The 19196-nt window shown below is 38.3% G+C and overlaps 1 protein-coding gene across 2 annotated transcripts in view; it reads left to right on the top strand.

Annotated features, from left to right (window-relative positions):
* Positions 1–4960: 4960 nt before the first annotated feature.
* LOC122415821 (fibrillin-2-like) overlaps positions 4961–19196 on the top strand; it is a 39341-nt gene continuing 25105 nt past the window's right edge. Inside the window, exons 1-5 of one of the 2 annotated variants that reach the window (XM_043428324.1) lie at positions 4961–5203; positions 5935–6288; positions 17884–17966; positions 18112–18219; positions 18871–19038. In XM_043428324.1, the coding sequence (XP_043284259.1) occupies positions 6140–6288; positions 17884–17966; positions 18112–18219; positions 18871–19038 (508 nt within the window). In that variant the 5' untranslated portion in view covers positions 4961–5203; positions 5935–6139. Of the gene's footprint in view, positions 5204–5321; positions 5335–5934; positions 6289–17883; positions 17967–18111; positions 18220–18870; positions 19039–19196 lie in introns of those variants that run through there. The other variant, XM_043428325.1, reaches the window with a different exon arrangement.

Raw genomic sequence — 19196 nt, 5'->3', positions numbered from 1 at the left:
TGAGGAAGAAGAGGATCGTTGGATCAAAACCGAATTCGACGAAGAAACTTTGAGAAACCAGAGGGCAATCAACGTCCTTGACTTCGAACAACTTCAAGCCTCCTTCCTCGAAGGCTCTTCATTTCTCATGAAAAAACAGCGCGAAAAATATCGACGAACGCTCCAGAGGTATTTGCAGAATCGTGACAATCGTAGTCGCGAATTACACGAAGTTTATCGAATGAGACTAAATTTCGTCGAAAGTACGAAAAGTACAGCGAGATCATCCAAATCCAAAGATAGTTCGAAGGCAAGAAAAAAACATTAATTTTTCACGAGTCGTTATCACCGCGAACCTTCCAATGCTTATTCAAAAGTGATGACATTGAATTTTAAGATTATTTCAATGATTAATTTCTAAGTCGTGAATTTATGGCAGCCATTGAATGATCACAATTATACGAGGATGTGAATCTATGAAAAAAAAATAGTTCAATAAATAAGACAAACGTGATTTTCTTGATTTTTTTTCGACCAGAAAATAAATGTTTATTGAAAAACTGTGAACGACATTCGTCAGTACATATGTTCGTGTACTTGTACAATTTTTTTTATTGCGGAGTATCAGTTGTGGTGGACACGATAACTAAAAAACTATTAATCCGATCCATACCCAATTTATACCACTTAATTATTATAATAATAGCTTGGGCCTGGACGAAGGATTTGTAAAAATTTTGATTAAAAAAAATGGCGACAGTTTCAACAAAAAGTGAATTTTTGGAGGTGCTAAATTTTCGGTTTTTTGTTAAAATTTTTTTTTTCCAACAAAATACGAAATCCTTCGTCCAGGCCCTGGCTGTTATTATGATAAATAAGATCCGATTTGTATGAAATTTGGTGAGAATATTTTTCAGACATTGTACTTGAAGAGTATATGATATAAAAACAATTTTCCTTTTTTACGCCCATCACAAGTGCATGCAAGCCCTTAAAAGCTTAGCCCTAAACCGAGCGAAATGTTACGAGACAATTTCTATGTGGAAACCATTGAAATGGTAGCAGAATACCAAGTATTTTCAAAGGTGAGCTAGACCCGGTTGGTCTCCAAAGTAAAAGTTTTGTACGAGAGCCAGAGATGACACAAAGTTATCGTCACTCGTTGATTTAATTTGTGTAAACAGTGTTGAGATAGAGAGGCAAGTGTTTTACTTTTGATTCTGGTTTATCACTCTCGTGGTGTTGATTTTCCAATTTCTAACCAGTAGACAAAGTGTTTTTCTTTTTTTTTCTTTTCTTCACCCGTGCATTTGATACAAGCACGACGACACTGTCACTCACGACAGATAAAACAAAATCTAAAAATTATGCAGCGGCACATGTCCAAGGTGCAACATCGTGTGTGGCCCTCTGGTTGTGAGTGGGATGCGTGCGTGAGATCCTAAAAAACTACGAGGCTTCTACAGGATCTTTGGAAACTGGGAAAACGCTGTAGAATATTGAAAAACCTTTGGATTCTGAAAAGAAAAGTTTTTTTTCCTTCCACTTGGCAACTTCAAATTGCAAATAAAACTAAAAATTAAAGAAAAAACGAAACTTGACGTTTTTCCACGTTTTATTCTTTTTTTCTTTCTTTTTTTTTTTTTAATGAATCCATTTAGTTTTTTGAAATAACGACAATCACTGGAAAAAAAAATTTCCAATTTCTCCTTACTCGTCGACGCTCTCGATGCTGACGATAATTTTGTAACTCCACACGCGTAACACTTTACATCTTGCTCCAATTTTTACTATTTTCTTGCACTTTGATTCTCTCATTCGTCTCTCCATAATGAGAAAGCGTCGCTTCTCAATTTTTTTTTTTTTTTTTTTTCACTAGATTAAACTTTACGAACTACAATATAGAAAAGTCAACAAATACAAGCGTCGCATGATACGTCGCCAGTTAAATATCCTTATTTCTCTATGGCGCCTTATCTATGGCTCTTCCGCGTACGAAGACGAAGCGCGTTCACCAGAGTCCCACCGGACTGACCCACTTGCCAGCCGGTTGTTCTTGTTAGAAGAATCACAAACCGCGCGTATAGCATGTCATTCGGTTAGCGTTGAGATTAACCCTATCGTTGAGCGTGTCGGCTGTGTGAATTTCAGAAAATAATAACAAAACGTAAATCATGAAATAATAAATTATAACATTTTCAGAATCGATTTAAGCTCCTGCTTTAGAAAGTCAGAAAAATCGATTGTTTTCGGGAATGGTTTTTTAGGACAGACGGAAATAACTCACGATATCGAACTCTTCGGTATGGTTTTAAGGATATTTCAAAAGTACAAAAACATTTTTTAATGTGGGAAATATTAATTTGTACGTGGTTTATGCGCAAAGTCTGATTGTCGAAGTTTCTCAGCTGCGAACAATGTGGAGATCGTAATTATCGTCTGAAACAAAAATTCCAAATGTTTTTTCCATTTTCATATATTTTCCTTCCACACGAACCTATAAATAGCCGAAAAAATTGCGAAGTTCTATATTTACAGGACGTTCAAGTGATATTCTTCCTCTTTAGAAGCGTTTTTTTTCAAACTCGCTAAAAATATAGAATTTCGCAATTTTTTCGGGTTCTCGTTGGTTCATATGGAAGAAAAATATACGAAAATGGAAAAAAAATTGGAATTTTGTTTGTAGACAATAATTGCGATCTTGTTAACAGCTGAGAAACTTCGACAATCAGACTTCGTGCATAAACCATGTACAAATTAGTATTTCTCACATTAAAAAATGTTTTTGTACTGATGAAATATCCTTGAAACTATACCGAAAAGTTCGCCATGGCGAGATATTTCCGTCTATGGAAAAATATTCCCGAAAACCATCGATTTTTTGGACTTTCTAAAGCAGGACTCCCCCTTAATTCGTCGAATCAATCGAGCCTCTGTGTTCTGAGGGATCCAAAAATCTAGAAAGTCCTAAAAAAATCATGCGAAAAGACGATTTTGAAAGATGAAAAAATAACAATCGTAGCATAATTCAATGTTTGAAGACGGTTGAACGAAAGTGATAGGAAGTTTGCTCGTGCACGATCTTCGAAAGCCTCTTGTAATAATCTCACTACTTTTGGCTTCGTCTTTTTCACTTTCCTCTTTCTCCTTATTATATTTATCTTATTTTATTTATTTTCCCCGCCAAATGGCTAACTCTCGAGGCGATTCGGCAGTATCAAGTTGCGAGTGCTCGTGTTTCGCAACGAAAAAAACACAGCGGATGAAAAATCGGGGCTCTCGATCGAGGAGAGATTTGAGCTGACGAAAATTAAGCTGTTGAACGAATTCAGCAGCGATTGGGCCGATTAAAAGCTCTGTTGGGAACAAAATCGACGGACTCCAAGTTTTCAGTTATTCTTTCTCTCTTCCAACTCCCTAAACCACAAATCTCTGCGGGACTCCAATTTTTGTGAGCGCTTATTTGTGAACCACTATTTTCGGAGTAATTATGACATTTTATAATCATTCGCACCACGAATATCTAGATCGGCATGAATATCTGAATAACTAAACCAACGATTAGTGCCATCGACAATATGTTTATAGCCGTTAGTCGCGCCTGGAGCTTATCGCGTGTAAAGTTTTTCGTAAATCATTCCCGACTGAGGTCTAAACTTCGAAACGAGTACGTCAAAGCGTAAAAAATGTAAAATCGATTATCTAGTCGCATGACCGTGAGCAATCGTAGTAAGTTGGTGAACAACGTCGAGAGCGCGCACCGCCTTGCTGAGTCTCATTATCAGTGATCTCACTCACGTACACTATTTGCTCGTTGTTCATACACAATGCGTTAACTTTTCAAGCCAATATTCCGTAAGTTCCCATCAAATGTATTTCACTCTGGTCGTTTCGTATTTTCACTTGTGCTGCTTTAATAGCCATGCCCGCATGTCAAGCTAGGATTGTTAATGCAGAGAACTCGTGTTCAGGGATCCACCAGTCCATCAATTAGGTAATTTACTAATAATTAAAATTACCAAGTAAACAACTAATTTCGTTGGATGGTGAATGGATGACGTTCCCGAGACGATCTGCTGGTCTTTACGCCCGTGCTCATTGTAAAACGAAGCATAATTTCCGGTACACTGAGAAAAAATGTGCGTGGAATAAAATCGATTCGGTTGCACGAAAATGTAACGAGTTTAATTATATTTTTGTTGCAATGACAAATGAATAGTTTATTTGACGAAAGAGCAGCTGAATTCCCCACATTTTCGCGAGCAACCGGATAGATGTCTTTCGATGCGAACGACATTTTTTTCACAGTTGAATTTAAGATGAAAGGTCCATTGAAATTTCGTACAATCAGCCTAAAGTGGGCGAAGAAAAACAATTTTCAATTCCAACTTTTGTTGCAATGCCAAATTAATAATTTGTTCATCAAAAGAGCAGCTGAATTCCCGACATTTTCGAGCAACCAAATAGATTTCTTTCGATGCGAACAACATTTTTTTCACAATTGAATTTAAGATGAAATTCATTGAAATTTCGTAGAATCAGTGTAAAACGGGTGAGGAAATTCAATCAGTCGAATTGCTCGAGTGCCCCGCAGAAATCTTCATTCTGATAAAATATGACGAATCGCTGCTTTTTCGAATGCCCTGTTTTTCCTCAGAAATGTAAAACCCTTATTTTCCATTGTTTCCTTCCATCCTCTCCGTTCTCCTGCCAAGACGTTTGTCCGTTTGCTCGATTCGTGTGTTCAAAGCATGAAATCGAGTTTCTAGGTTCATACGATGTAAATGAGACTCTTCTATGGGCATCTATATATGTTTTGGACAAAGTGTTGACACTAAAGTGGAAGGGGTTGTGTGAGTCCGATGTCAGTTCTCTTTAAAGAAGAGAGGAGAGAGGGCACAGAAAGAAAGAGACAGAGAGAGAGAGGCTCAGGCGGAATGAGATGAGTCGGGATACCCCGAGCTTCACAGTGGCTGCTGTGGCAGTCTGACGTCGAGATCCGTCGACGCATCGTTTCGGGGGTTCGTCTTTGGTCACGCGACTCTTTCCGCCGAGTATATTTTCGACACTATTTTTCTGAGTTAACTTTGCGTAAAAATTGATCGATCGAACGATGCGACGAATATTGTGACAAGTGTGTGCGCGTGTGTGGTTTTTGCGTTCACGGTCCTTAGAAGCAATCGCGTCGATTGAATTGTATTTTCAAAAATCTTAGCAGTTTTGAGTAAGTGAAAAATTTTCAGAGGAATTTCCGGGCTCAATTTTTTCCGTAAGGTCGCTGCGACTGGAGGAAGACAAATATTCTTCGTCGTCCGCGTTTGGATATCCACTTTGGATATAATGTACTTTTGAAAGGTTGATCGATATATCCTCAGGTTTTTTCATTTTTGAGAATTTCGGTCAAAATGATATTTGATTAGCGTTTTGTTGTGCCGCTTAGAGGGTGCTTGCAAGCCGACTAAAATTAGAAGAAAAATAAACAGTGCGACGATGAAAAACGAAAGATCGTTCGAGCAAGTTTATTATTTATAAGTTTAATTTTAGATGTCAGAGCTATTCACCCGGCACTTAATCCATTATCACAGTATCAAAGGCACGAGGCGACTCTCGGAAGAGTTTTCTTCCCAAGTTCCCTCGGGGTTTGTCAATTTTATGGCGGGATGCTGCGTAAAGTAGCTTAGAATCATCAGTTTAGAGCTATTTGTCAAACGATAAGAATTTTATTTATACGAGCCCCCCCACAAAGCGTTGAGATAGGCTTTCTATCGTTTCACACTTCTTGGCTACTTCCGGAACGCCAACACAGCCGGGGTACGCACACGCGTTATCACTCGGGCTACGAGTCATCTGAGCTCGTTCCTCTTTTTAATTAATTGACGATTCCATTTGAAAACGTTTTATTGAATATCTTTGCTTCTCGAATAATTGATTTTAACACGAGTTTTTCCATCGCAGTGCACGATCGGATTCATTGAAAAGCCTCGATATCCGGACCTAACTCACTTAATTTAGTGAACGCGCGAGTGATCCGCGGAGACTCGATGAAATGGCTGGTGATCGTTCGACTTAACGAATGCCGGCAAACGCCACCACTCGGACTTTACATTCGTTAATGTCCAGCATCCTTTGTTTTCGTTGTAAAACAAATAAGTGATTAACAATGTTGTCGAACCGAGCTCAATTCCTTTCCGCGATCGCTCTCATCCTTCTGGCTGATCGGACGCTCCAGGAAAATCCTCCTGGACCACGTTTCACACCCGGAACTACTCAGGATCTTGATAACAACTTGCAAACGAATCCACCTACCGGGTAAGTCGAAGTTTCAACAAAGTGAATTCCATTGATCGATTGGTCGTCTGTCGAACACTATTTTCTTTAGTAAGTCAATAGAAATTTGTAGAAAACAAAATGTTCAAATATCGAAGTAATTGAAAAATGTGGTTGCGGCAACTCCAGCTAATTTTCTTACGCGATAAATGTATTGTGAACCGGAAGTAACATTAATGAGGGCAAACTTAGGTGCGCCAACGCGTCTGAATTATTGGCACGGAAATAAAGCTCCTGGCTGTACGATCTGCCGAACGAGATACGATTGATGAGAGCCCATTGTGCGTGGGTGAACATGCCGCGAGAGTCTGTTGCAAAACTAAAACTGTCTGGAATTTCGTTTAAAAATATATGAATAAAGATGGGGAGAACATTCATCCAAAAACGATACGATGGTCAGTAGAAAAACGTGAACTTTACTAGAGCAGAAACCATTCGGAGACTGTGCCTTCAATTATTATTTTATTTCAAATTTATTTAAGGTAGATGCCCGTAGGATCGTGTTTTATGGGTAAGTCGGTTGATTTTAGGCGGGGGTAAAATGTTAGAATGACTTAAATTTCGAACAGCTAAAATCTCGAGTTTATAAACTTAGAATGATAATATGGAGACAGATTAATTCGACTGGAGCTTTGAATGTCGAAAATAAATGAAGTAGAAACTTCAAGGTTCGAAGCACGTTTTCATCGAAAATAGAATGTAACAATCGCCCTTAGAACGACCACTGAAATATCGTTTTTCCGAAAATTCGACTATATCACTCTTTCGATTCATAAATTACTGCAGTCAACGATACTGTGAATATTAAAAATTTTGAAAATATAATAACGAAAGATTAAATATTAGTGAGGTTGAAATGCTGAAAGACCAAAAAGTCGAACGATCAAAATGGCGACACGTTAGAAAGTCGACCTATCAAAATAAAGAAATGCAGCGGAGCTCAAAATACACGCGTCTCACTCGCTCACTTACTCAGGCCGGTGATCTCCAATTTCAAACATCGCCATTTTGACTTTCGCTTTTTTGAGCCATCCTTATTCTGCATATCCAAGTTTTATAGGCTCGAAAAATTCACTTTCGATTTTTTGCGACTCTACGTTCTGATCTCTCTATAAAACAACTACTCTTCATTTTGAATTCGAAAATCTGCAATTTTGACATTCGTATGATCTGTTAAAATTGCATTCGAAATGAAAACTATCGAAATATATATTTTCGAGTAAATACGAATTCAAAGAAGGAATATTCGGTTAAACACGTAATCTGCTAAATAGTCGATTGGAAATAACAATTTCGAACAACTTATTTTTCTCCAATCTGATATTACAACTTTCAAAATGTCGAAACATCGACAATTCTACTATTTGATTATTTGACATATTGAACCCTACCCGTCGAACTCTTTAAAATTTGATATGGGTGTCAGTCGACTACCCATTTAAACTCTGTGTAAATTTCAGAACTTTCCTAAGAAAATCGTTTCGTGCATGAACTACCTTAACAGACACAAGTTCGCTGATTTTACACCCGAAGAAACAAGGCTGTTTTTTATCTGCTAAAAAAAAAAAAAAAAAAAAAAAAAAATCGAACGTTAAGATTTAGTCATGAAAACTACGTGGACGAGCATCAATATATTTTTATATAGAAAGAGAGGAAAGATAGAGAGAGAGAGAGAGGAGTACACATCGATCCAATGTCCCTGATCTTCCAAGACGAAAGCGTTTTATCACGAAGCTGGGATGGAAATTGCGAGACGACATGCTCTTTTCCACCGAGCGAACAAACGAGTAAACCTGTCGACAGGAATTCCGATTTGTTCTTATCGTCGCAGAGACTTGTTCATAATTAGCATTATTTGTCCATGAATAAGTAGCCACTTATAATAATCGAGTGGTAGCTGGCCATATTTTTTCTCATTTTTTTCTTCTCTTTTCCGTCCCTTTTTCCTTCGATCTTCCGCCTGAAATTGCACAGGCAAGGATCTAGTTTGAGGAAGGCCGCGAAGGAAAACTCACGCCGTGTGGATCAACGATCAATGTGTGCAGATCGTGGTTCGTCGACTTTTACACACGCACGTTCATCTCTCTCTCCGTACATGTTACGCGTTCAATTAACTCTCTCGTGCAACGAACATGAGTAACTTAACTGAACCCTACATATGAGATTTATCACACGCAAAATGTTGAGTAACTAACGCAAATGATCTTATGAATTGACAGAGACGAGAGGCCAGTTCGCAAGTTATCCGGTTACTGAATCTAAAACAGACAAATTATTATAAATCATGGAATTTTGCGCCTGAAGAAAAGTTTCTTCGAGGCTCGATGACTCAAATTTCTGAACAGTTTTTCATACCGTTTATTTTAGCCGGAAGCTAATATTTTGGCAACAGGAGTGGAGAGAAATCAAATACATGCCAAATTTTTGACGTTCACAAAAACAGTGAAGAGATTCGAATAACATTTCCTGGAAGAATGTGAACAAATTTCAGGAGTCAAACGAAGTAAAGGGTTTCTCAAAACGTCGTTAAATTAACGGTTTCGGTGAGTTTAATAATGCCGAGAAATAAATCACTCGTTGTGAAACGAAGCTCGGGACGAAGTGAAACGCGAGAATTTATTTGAAGCGCCAACAATTATATGTGAATGGAAGCGATTAGATTCAATTATGGAAAGCACGTGATTGTTGAAAACGGCTAAAAAGTGGGTAAAGAATGAATAATATCATTTCGAGGATGTATAAAATTCGTTAAGGGGGAAGTGAGGTGTTTTTTGGGTTTTTTTTTTCTTTTAAATACAGCTCGATCAAATTATTTGAAATTTCGTGTATTCATTATTGAAGTAATGAAGTATGCGAAAATTTTTTTTCTAATTTTTATTACATTTTATTAATCGTAGGAAATTTGAAAATTCTGATTAGAAGAAAATGGCGTCCATTTAAAAAAAAATCGAATTGCACAAAAATTTTGAAGCAAATTGTTAATGAAAAAAAGTAAACAATTTTTAAAAAATCTCTACGCCGCGACCATAGCGATAAGTTTTCTGAAGAGAATCCTTTTCGACTGAAGTCGATTGCACAAAATTTGCTACGCCGTCAGCCACGCCAAAAAACACGGTTCCGAGAAAAACGCGTTTCAAGTTTTGAGAGGATAAAATTGAACGATGTGACTTAAATATCAACATAAAACAAGTTCTCACCGATTAGTCCGCAATCCCTGAACCACAGAAGCTCTTTTAAGCCCAAACGCTTTTTTCCACACCGACATTCCCCCTTAATGAGGAACAATGGCGTACGTGAGTGTGGAAGAAGCAGGGAAAAGTATCGGTGGTCGTTTCAGTACGAGCCATAATCAAAAGAGCGCTCGAGGAATCTGAGATATCTCGAAACTTGGCTCGCTGCACTAAACGAAAGATTAAGATCATTGCTACGCTTAGAAATAATACGATGGATCGAAAATGTGGGGAGAATTAATGGTAAAGTGAGGAAAAACGATTAACCAGCCCATTGCTCTATTCGAGGCTGAATTCAAGCGAGAGTGAGAGAACATAATTCGCTGCGCAATATGAAACTTAACCAATTTGCACTTGACCTTAAGCCTGCCAGAAAATAGCATCTTGCGAAATAACAATTGTTCAGCACGTTTGATCATCACCTGACAAGATCATTGGCAATGCGAAGTTGGATGAAAAACCGTGGAGCCACAAACGTTGAAATCAGCTCATAATTGAGACGTATTGTTGAAGCATTGAAAACGAACGTTTTATCGATAATACTCATTGAATCTTAATGTGCAATTTCAAGAGAACGTGATAAGGAAATGTGTAAAGATCACCGGAGAGCATGATCGTTTTATTTCATTATTTTATCCGCGCGCGCGCGCGCGGGCGCGTATAAATGCAGAAGGGAGATAAACTTATTGGAGCGCCTTCTCATTGATACGTCAGGGCATTAAAACATTTTTTCTGGATCTTCGATTTAATGCGAATATATAACTTCCGCAATATCTAATTGAATTTACGCGTCGACACGGATAAGCTCGCCAGTAGATGCGAGCTTCTGGATTCGTGTCTGACTATATCTCGGAGACGCGAGGCAAAATGAGCAGAGGCAAAATAGCGAGGCGGATATTCGAAGGAGTCGAATATTCTTGTCTCCCGCAATCGTCCGATTCCTGAGTTTAAGGTATTGCTTTCACGAGCCCGAATATTCCGCGAATAAGTGATTTTAAATGACAGTAAAGTAAAAGTGCATGCGAGTAGATTGGCGAAATTTCAGAGGTCAGGTTATCGAACATTCAACAAAGAATGAAAATTTGAAAAATCGTAAAATTTATACGGGCCGAGATTTCATCATCGTCGCATTTCTATTCAATAACTCGTATACCAAATAATTCTAAATTCCTCGTACAAACTGTCTCACGGATAGAAAAAAATTTAAGGAATCCATAGCGACGATAAAAATAAAGGGATAGAAAAAAAATTAACGACAGAAGCTGGAAAAATTGCAAAATCTTTTCCCATACAACCCCGACTTCTCAGAGGTTAGGAATCCGTCCGAATTTCGAGTGCCCCAATTTATAAACTTTTCTCGCTGGCTCCAGCAGCTTACGATCTTTCAACTGTCCCATTTTGCCCCCAACATTCCAAATGCGTGTTCTTAGCAAAGATTTTCTAAAGTGACCCATTTTACCCCACGTATTTCATTTTCCCCCAGCCTCCGGAGTGCGTGCACTAAAATTTTTTATTCCTCGTTTAAAAATCTCATAATATCCCACGAATATCTTTATCGGAATTTTTTTTAAAGAGCAAACGATAAATGACGAGGTTCAACGATTGTAGGGCACGACTTATCTTCAATATGTTCACCTACATATGTGCACATGTAAATGTACATATATCTGAGGATTGACAGAGATTAGTGATGACTCGAGCTTTTAAGGGCGAACCTTCCCTCCCTCCCTTCCCCCCCGTTTTCTCCTTTTTCTTTTTCCACAACACTCCGAGATCACGAGCATTCTCTTTGTGAGCGTTGATGCGAATAAATTCTCCACAGGCTCGCACTAAAACGGACGCCCATTATGAGCCGTATAAAAATTCCTTGCTCGCATTCTACTCGGCTCCCTTCCCGTTTCGATTGCGTAACGGGCCGTTTAACCTAATTTGTCAAGACGAAGAATTAGCGTGAATAATTATCTAATTGGGTTTCCCTTATTGCTACAACGAAATATATAAAAGCTTCATCATCTTAGCATCTGGAACGTCCGTCGAACGTTCATCCTCCTCACTGGCGGATATTACACTTCTGAGCAAACTCTAACGTATTTAAAGATTGCGACAGAATTTCCTCGCTCGGAAAGATATTTATTCTGAGATTTGATTTTTTGATTTTTTTTTTTTTTTTTTTCATTTATTAGAATTCATTATCATTACGACGATTTTTTTAAGAGTATGTGGATTTGTGCGATGTTACAAAAGGCAGAAACTTTAGGATTATTGCCTTCCGAAGTTTGCCTCCCATTTTTTGCAATTAATTTAGTAAAAATGAGTGAAAAGTGTAGTTGAATCGGCTCTTCTTTTCCGTTTTTTTTTTCCCAATCTTTTTGCCCAATGGAATGAACTTTGTTCGACAGAAACATTTTGTTTCCAGGGTTTTGACGTTTGTCGACGTTCAGGGTTTTGAAGACATTTAAACCATCGACGCATTGTTTTTATTTTGATATTTCTGGTTTTCATATTTCCAATGTGACATTTTATTGACAGCTGAGCAATATTGAACGATATCGTCGTTCGAATTTCCCAACGATCATCAAATTTATCATTATCGTTTCTCTTATATTATTGTCGATGTTGAAAAAACGAAACCCTTTGAAGTCGATCGAGCATCCCAAAGACCTCACGCTGTGCTCGTCACGAATGTCAAACGGTCCATGACTGGACAATTTATCACAGAGGAATGTCACATGTGGAGTCGAGAAAGAGAAAGAGAAAGAGGGAATGAGATCGCGACAGGCAATTCAACTGGTCCCACAATAATCGAATAGTGATTGTGAGTCAGACGTTCGCGAGGGTTCCGAGATTGAGATGCCATGCGAGTTGATCAGACGTAAAATTTTCGGTAATAATAATCGAGAATATCCCGGAGCCTGTTTGTCTCGTCTCCGCACCACTTGGGCATCGATCATTTATCGCGACTCAAATGCACTTTGAATCTTTACAATGAGACATGTCTCAGTGGGCAGCTCCGCGTTGCTGCTCAAAATTAACGGTGACAAAATCAAAAGCAGGAATCGAGAGTCGTAAATTGTGCAACCGGAGGAGGAAAATTCATTGATTTTACTATTATTGAGATCGAATAAATTTAAAGTAGTTCCGCCGTTTGATAAAGCACGGTGAAGGTTCACTTTTTTGCGGTCAGTGATAGTTTAAGGTCCCCTCATGACTCACAGTAATATTAATTGTGAAAAGAATGTACGGTGTTCGAGCTTCGGAAAAGTTTACATCGCGAAGAAAATGATTGAACTTCGGGCAAATTCGGGAATCGCAGGAATTTCAACAAATTTATTTTTTAGACTGATTCACGTGTGTTTATTCGTCTATAGTAGCTTCGCTTTTTTTTAAATTAATGGATCATTCGTTTTTCTCGGTACCATTACACAGATATAAACTTTCTTTCGTACAATAAAAATGTTCCCTAAGCTATGTGTATTTAAAGTGGCACCGGTACCGACTCAATCATTAACTAGTCAAGTTGAAGTATAAATTTGATCTTTTATGATATTTTTAAAGCACTTTATTACGTTCTTGTGATAAAAATATTCTCAATATAAACGTTTATTAAATTTTTTAATAATTTATACTTAAAATTAATCAACATAAAGTAGTTGCAAACTCGACTAGTCATAGAACGGCCAAACCATTTTAATGTAAAAAAATAAATGAACAGAAATAAGGAGCGAGAAACAAGAAATCGTGAGGATTTCTCCATTCGCCATAAATTCCTGCGTTTTAAAAAAAAACTCTCCAATTTTATAACAAATCGTGATGAAATTTTATTCGAGCTGTTCCGACTCCGTTTTTTGAGACTCGACAACCCTGTTTTCCAGATCCACTTATAACAACATTAGTAAAAAAAAAAACGAAAATTAGAAAAAGCCTTTTGAACTCTTCGAGCCCAAAGGATGAGCGAATAAGCGGTCCAGCGAACATTGATTTCGGCCTCGAGGCTCGTTGTAGCTCAAATTATCGACGAAAAAAGAAAAACAGCGTGTAGATCGGGGGTGTTAAAATTGGTGTTCAACAATGCGGCGTGTACGCGAAACGAATGGGTTTTGAAGAGTGAGTCTTCGCACGGTATCGATCCTGCCGATACGAAATTCCGATAATCAAGCAATTTTTAAGGATATATACTTTCCTCGTTACCTTGGATGACTACATTTTTTTAAACTGTACAGTACACGCGATAAATTTTATGTTACCAGTAAGGATTTGGACTAGTCGGGGAATCTCAAGAGGAAAAAAGCGCATCGATGCTGACTAAATCAGTCGATAGAAACAATAATTGTCGATCAGTGCGCGATCGTCGTTGGGAGACCCGGGAAGAAAAGTTTCGAGGAGACAGTTTAGAGGCTCCACGCATCGGTGTGGGGTGACCCTGGGGTAAAATGGACCCGAAAAGGGCATCAGGCAAAAGTGATGAAAAATTTGGAAAAAACAACAACTCTGCTCGTCGTTTGGAAACCGTTGTGGACTCATAGGATAAATGGATGCTGCGACATGTGCGAAGAAATTGAGCAAAAGAAAACGCGAATGCGTAGAGAGCCTCTTGATTTGTCATCGCGAGCGCTAACCTCGTTCGGTTTGCTTGCTCGCTCGACACTGTGAGAAACCACCTAATCGTTAAGTGCTCGTTATTAAATGTCGCGGTGGGGTGAGAAGGAATTCCGATCTATTAAGGAGCAGAAAAGGAACGATGGAATTACGCGGCGTTAAATGTGAGATTCGCTATAAAATACTGATTTGTAAATATCGAAGAAAACGCGAATCCTTTTCAACACGCATTTTTAAATTACCACGATAAAATACGTTCGAACACTTTCCAATTGTTCTTGTTTTTGATTATCTGTGCTTCAAACGAATACTGTCAAATGTGAATGAACAAAAAGTCGCTCGACAGCGCTAACGCTCACCCACGATTTTTCTTAATCTCGATCTTTGATATGCAGAAGGATAAATTAATCAGCGTGAGCATATTTCATTCTTGAGCATCCGTGGAATGGCCTCATTACGCAATAATCATATTACAACATTGTGCACACGTATATGGGTGTATTTAACCACGCCAAAGAGAAAGAGAGAGAGGCGAGGGGGAGGGAGGCAAAGAAAAAGAGTTGACGATAGATGTGTATAACGTTCATTGTTTGAACGAGATTGCCTAATGACACTGTCAAGCTTCGTGGGCATTTAATATCAGTTTGCGACGCGATCCGGTATATTGCACCCAGCACCATGTGTAGTTTCATTGTAATGCGTTTATAGCTCATAAACGGGCAGCCATGAAACAGTAATTTGGGAGAAATTCTTAAAGCTCTAAATCCACGATCGTTATTTTCAAAAGGGTCATGAGAAAAATCATTGACCTAGAAATATCGAACGGTGGAATTTTGCGATCGTTAGATAAATTCAACAATTTATGGAAACAAGTGTTTTCTAGAATTCGTTGAGCTAAGAAGAGAACAACAACTAAATGCCCTTAGTTGATATTTTTGCTGCTTGATCTAACTAAAATTCACTTGCTATAAATAAGAAATAGTTCACTAATGCCAATCACTAAATTTTGGTTTATGTGAATTCACTGAACGAGTGAAACCAAATCTTCTGATCGAAGAACTCGAAAGATTTGTTCATTTCTACTTAATCCACATACACTTTTGTCATATATTTATTTGAATATCCAGTATCTAAACGATTTTGTTGAGAATGATAAATATTTCGTAAATCGAATCACACTGGTCAGTTCAATATAACTCAAAATTTGTTGAAATTTATTGTTACTTTAGCCAACATGATTTGTCGAAAACGACAAATAATTTTGGCAGTCGGATTTTTTCTTCGTGTAGCATAACAAAATCGTATCGATGACGAACCAAATCGATCGTCTCTACAAATGTCTGGCTCGAAAGAAAGTTCTAGCGACAAAATATGACGTTAGAGTGACCCAAATATCGTCACACAATCCTTAATTTTGTAAATCTATTTGGGTCATTATCTAATTAAATATTTGTGAATTATTTTGTCGAGTTTATGGGGCTAAATATTTTAGTTGAATTCAACATTTTTCAAGTGTTTCAACCAAATTTTTTTCTCAGTGTACGATTTTATATATTGAAATTGGAACACGCAGAATCGAAAGCTCTTCTGAAAAGGCTTCTACTTGCTTTTTCTCGTGAAGAGCATCATATATTTATATTCAACGTGCATAAAGTATATCTATGTATGTGGAACTGATTCATTTTTTGACCCGGAAGTATTCGGAAATTATAAGTCGGAGGAGAGAACTAATTTTATCGCGTTGAGTGAGATCCTCGGAATTAGTCATTAGGTGTCTCGGTCGAGCACGAGAGCAACGTCGTATTCGCGGATCGAACACAAGCAGCTTATCGCGCGCGCGCGCGCGTCAACGCGCGGTCATCGTTTGATTCCTTTGAGAGGCTTTCTTCACTGCTTTTTTACTTTTCTCATTATTTAACGCTCTTAACGCCCGGATAACACGCAAGAAGCGCGGATATGCGTGCATAAGATGCCGCACCAAATACACACACGCGTATATTTTCCAATGTACGAAGAACACGGCGCCATGGCGCGTAAGTGGAAGTACTTAAAAAGAGTAAGGCCTAGCAGCTGACGTTAATTATGGGGCAACGAGTGAATGGCCGCCTTGTTCCCGAGGTGGCACAGCCATGGATATTTTTCATTTTTCATTTTTTTTATTCTCTCTTCCCTCCCTCGCTCTCTTCCTCAATCCGACGGGTTTTTGCTGCATCACCCGTGTATGACACCACGTAAACACGCACCATGTGAGTCTGCCAATGAAAATGAAATTTCCGTTGATACTTATGACGGAAGTAGAACGATCTGCGACTCTTGCATCAATTCATATTCGGCTGAAAAACTTGTAACACTTACGGAGTCCAGGCATTTTTATGGGCGGCCTATCAAGTGCCCCGTAAGTAAGTCAACGATCTTCGTGAAATAAAATTTTCCAATCAGATCGAGTTTTTTCTTCTGATCCACTTGAGCCCGCGATAATTGTGATGTGAGAACTGTTTTTTACTTCTTCAGAATTCGAGGTATTATTTCCGGAGTGGTTGATTGCGGTGGGCTTTCATTTAAGGGGGGCTCCTGCTTTGGAAAGTCAAATAATCGATTCCTTTCGACAATGCTTTTAGGACAGACGGAAATAACTCATCGTAGCGAACTTTTCGGTATAGTTTCAAGGGTGTTTCAAAAGTACATTTACACGAGAGTAGTAAAACATTGTTCAATGTGAGAAATACTAATTTGTACATGATTTATGCGCAAAGTCTGATTGTTGAAATTTCTCAGCTGCGAGCAATGTGGAGATCGTAATTATCGTCTGTAACAAAAATTCCAAAATTTTTTTCCATTCTCAAATGTTTTCTTTCCATATGATCCTACAAAAACCCGAAAAAATTGCGAAATTCTATATTTTTAGCGAGTTTGAAAAAAAACGCTTCTAAGAAGAAGAATATCACTTCAACGTGCCGTAAATATAGAATTTCGCAATTTTTTCGGGTTTTTATAGGTTCGTGTGGAAGGAAAATATATGAAAATGGAAAAAAAATTGGAATTTTGTTTTTAGACAATAATTACGATCTCCACATTGTGCACGGCTGAGAAACTTCGACAATCAGACTTTGGGCATTGGCCACGTACAAGCTAATATTTCCCACATTAAAAAATGTTTTTGCACTTTTTAAATATCCTTGAAACCATACCGAAGAGTTCGCTATGATGAGTTATTTCCGTCTATGCTAAAAACATTCCTGAAAACAGTCGAGTTTTTGATTTCCTAAAGCAGAAACTCTAGATAATGATCCGCCTGGCAATGTTGATTGTCATCCGCGTTTTTGTTCATTTATTTTCATTGTTTCTGCGAAATCCCTGAAAGCATTGCTCGAGGGACGTTTTCCTAACGCATTATCCTATCGTATGCACACGAGGGCTGAGGGAAACTGCGGAAAACCCGGCCGATAATCGCAGCGATATTTTTACCGAGCTTTAGCCAGTTGGGGTCGTCACAAGCTCAGAAAAAGTGCTTCCCAGTCAGCCATGTATGTCCGAACCGGTACGTGGCTGATCAAACAGCCACCCATCCAAGTATCGACCTCGTCGAAGGCTACTTGATTGGGGAGATCGCCAAAGCCACACACCGAGCGCGCACGCCTCGCTGTTTGATTTCGCGTTTTCTTTGTTTTTCGCTACGCCTTTCTCGCTGACGTTTTCACATTTAAAAAATATGTAATATTATCGTTTTTCAACAATTTTCTTTTTATTTCAGACCGAATATTTGTCGAACGAGGTACAAAAGCTACTGCTGTCCCGGCTGGACTAGAAAACCCGAAACAGGACTTTGCGTTATTCGTAAGTAATTTATTACTACTCGATATGGCAAGATCAAGAGAGTGGGTGTACAATCATTATCAATTTCCTACCCACGTGATCACACTTCACAACCCTCCATCGACTATCATCATCTGACGAGAGTTGAGTTTCTGTCATATTTCAGCTATTTGTTCAAGGCGATGTGGCAATCAAGGCAGATGTATAAGGCCAAATATTTGTCTGTGTGACAGTGGTACCGTTGCATCAGTGTGTGGCGCGGCTCAATCTAGAGGTAAATAAATCTCCAATTTCTTTTCCTTCCCAACCTTTTTATCTCGTTGCTGAAGAAAAATTTAAAAAAATATACTATCGAGCAGAATTTCTCTATAAAATTATTAAACGATCTTTGTTTTACGCCAATTGGAGGGGTTCGTTCGAAGAATTTTCATGAATTTTGTGTTCATCATGAAGAAATTGCTCGAAATTGAAACACTCTGTAGCGAGATTGCTCGTTATGATTGTCATTGAGAACGATACGATAAATAATAATAATGAATGAAAAAAAAAAACATCGTGAAATGTTAACTACGAAGAAATATGGGTGTCGATGAACGTAGCAGAGTCATCGCGATGAGGATGACAGGTCTTCCGACCCTCCGGGGCTATTCAAGCGTTTATGATTCGTCGTTATCAAAGGAATGCAAGTAATGACGTTGCTCAAGTCAAAAGGAAGGATGTTATAATTGCGTGAAAAATCTGCGACAAAGGTGTAAATCAAAGAAAATTTATCGTACTTCTCTCAATCCTTTGTTCGCTATTGTAAAAAGTTCACGATAAAAATATGTGAAATGGATCGTAGATTTCATATTTTTTTTATTCACTAAATAAAAGGTGTTTGCAAAAACTCATCGAAGTCACATTTACCATATTTATCTCTTCGAAGCGCTGACTCACGAGAACCACACCAATGCTGAAGCACCGAAAGGATCAACCGGAAGTAAGGCGGCTGCTCGAAACAGTGGAACCTGCAGAGTTCATTGTATCAATGGCAACTGCGTCGATGGACGATGTCAATGCAGACCGGGATACCAAGGCGAATTTTGCAACGAACGTTAGTAAAATATCAAAATTCCAAGTTTCGATATCCAGAGAATCGAAAAAAATCATGAAACGGCGAAGTGCTCTGAGAAAAATCGGATGCTCACCAAAATTTTCGTTTCTTTAACAAAAAATATTATTTCCCATTTGACGAAAGACAATTCGAGAATA

Source organism: Venturia canescens, chromosome 9, assembly GCF_019457755.1.
Source record: "Venturia canescens isolate UGA chromosome 9, ASM1945775v1, whole genome shotgun sequence".
NCBI lineage: Eukaryota > Metazoa > Arthropoda > Insecta > Hymenoptera > Ichneumonidae > Venturia > Venturia canescens.
Note: the sequence above shows the minus strand (reverse complement) of the source record. Positions and strands in the feature narration are given on the sequence as shown.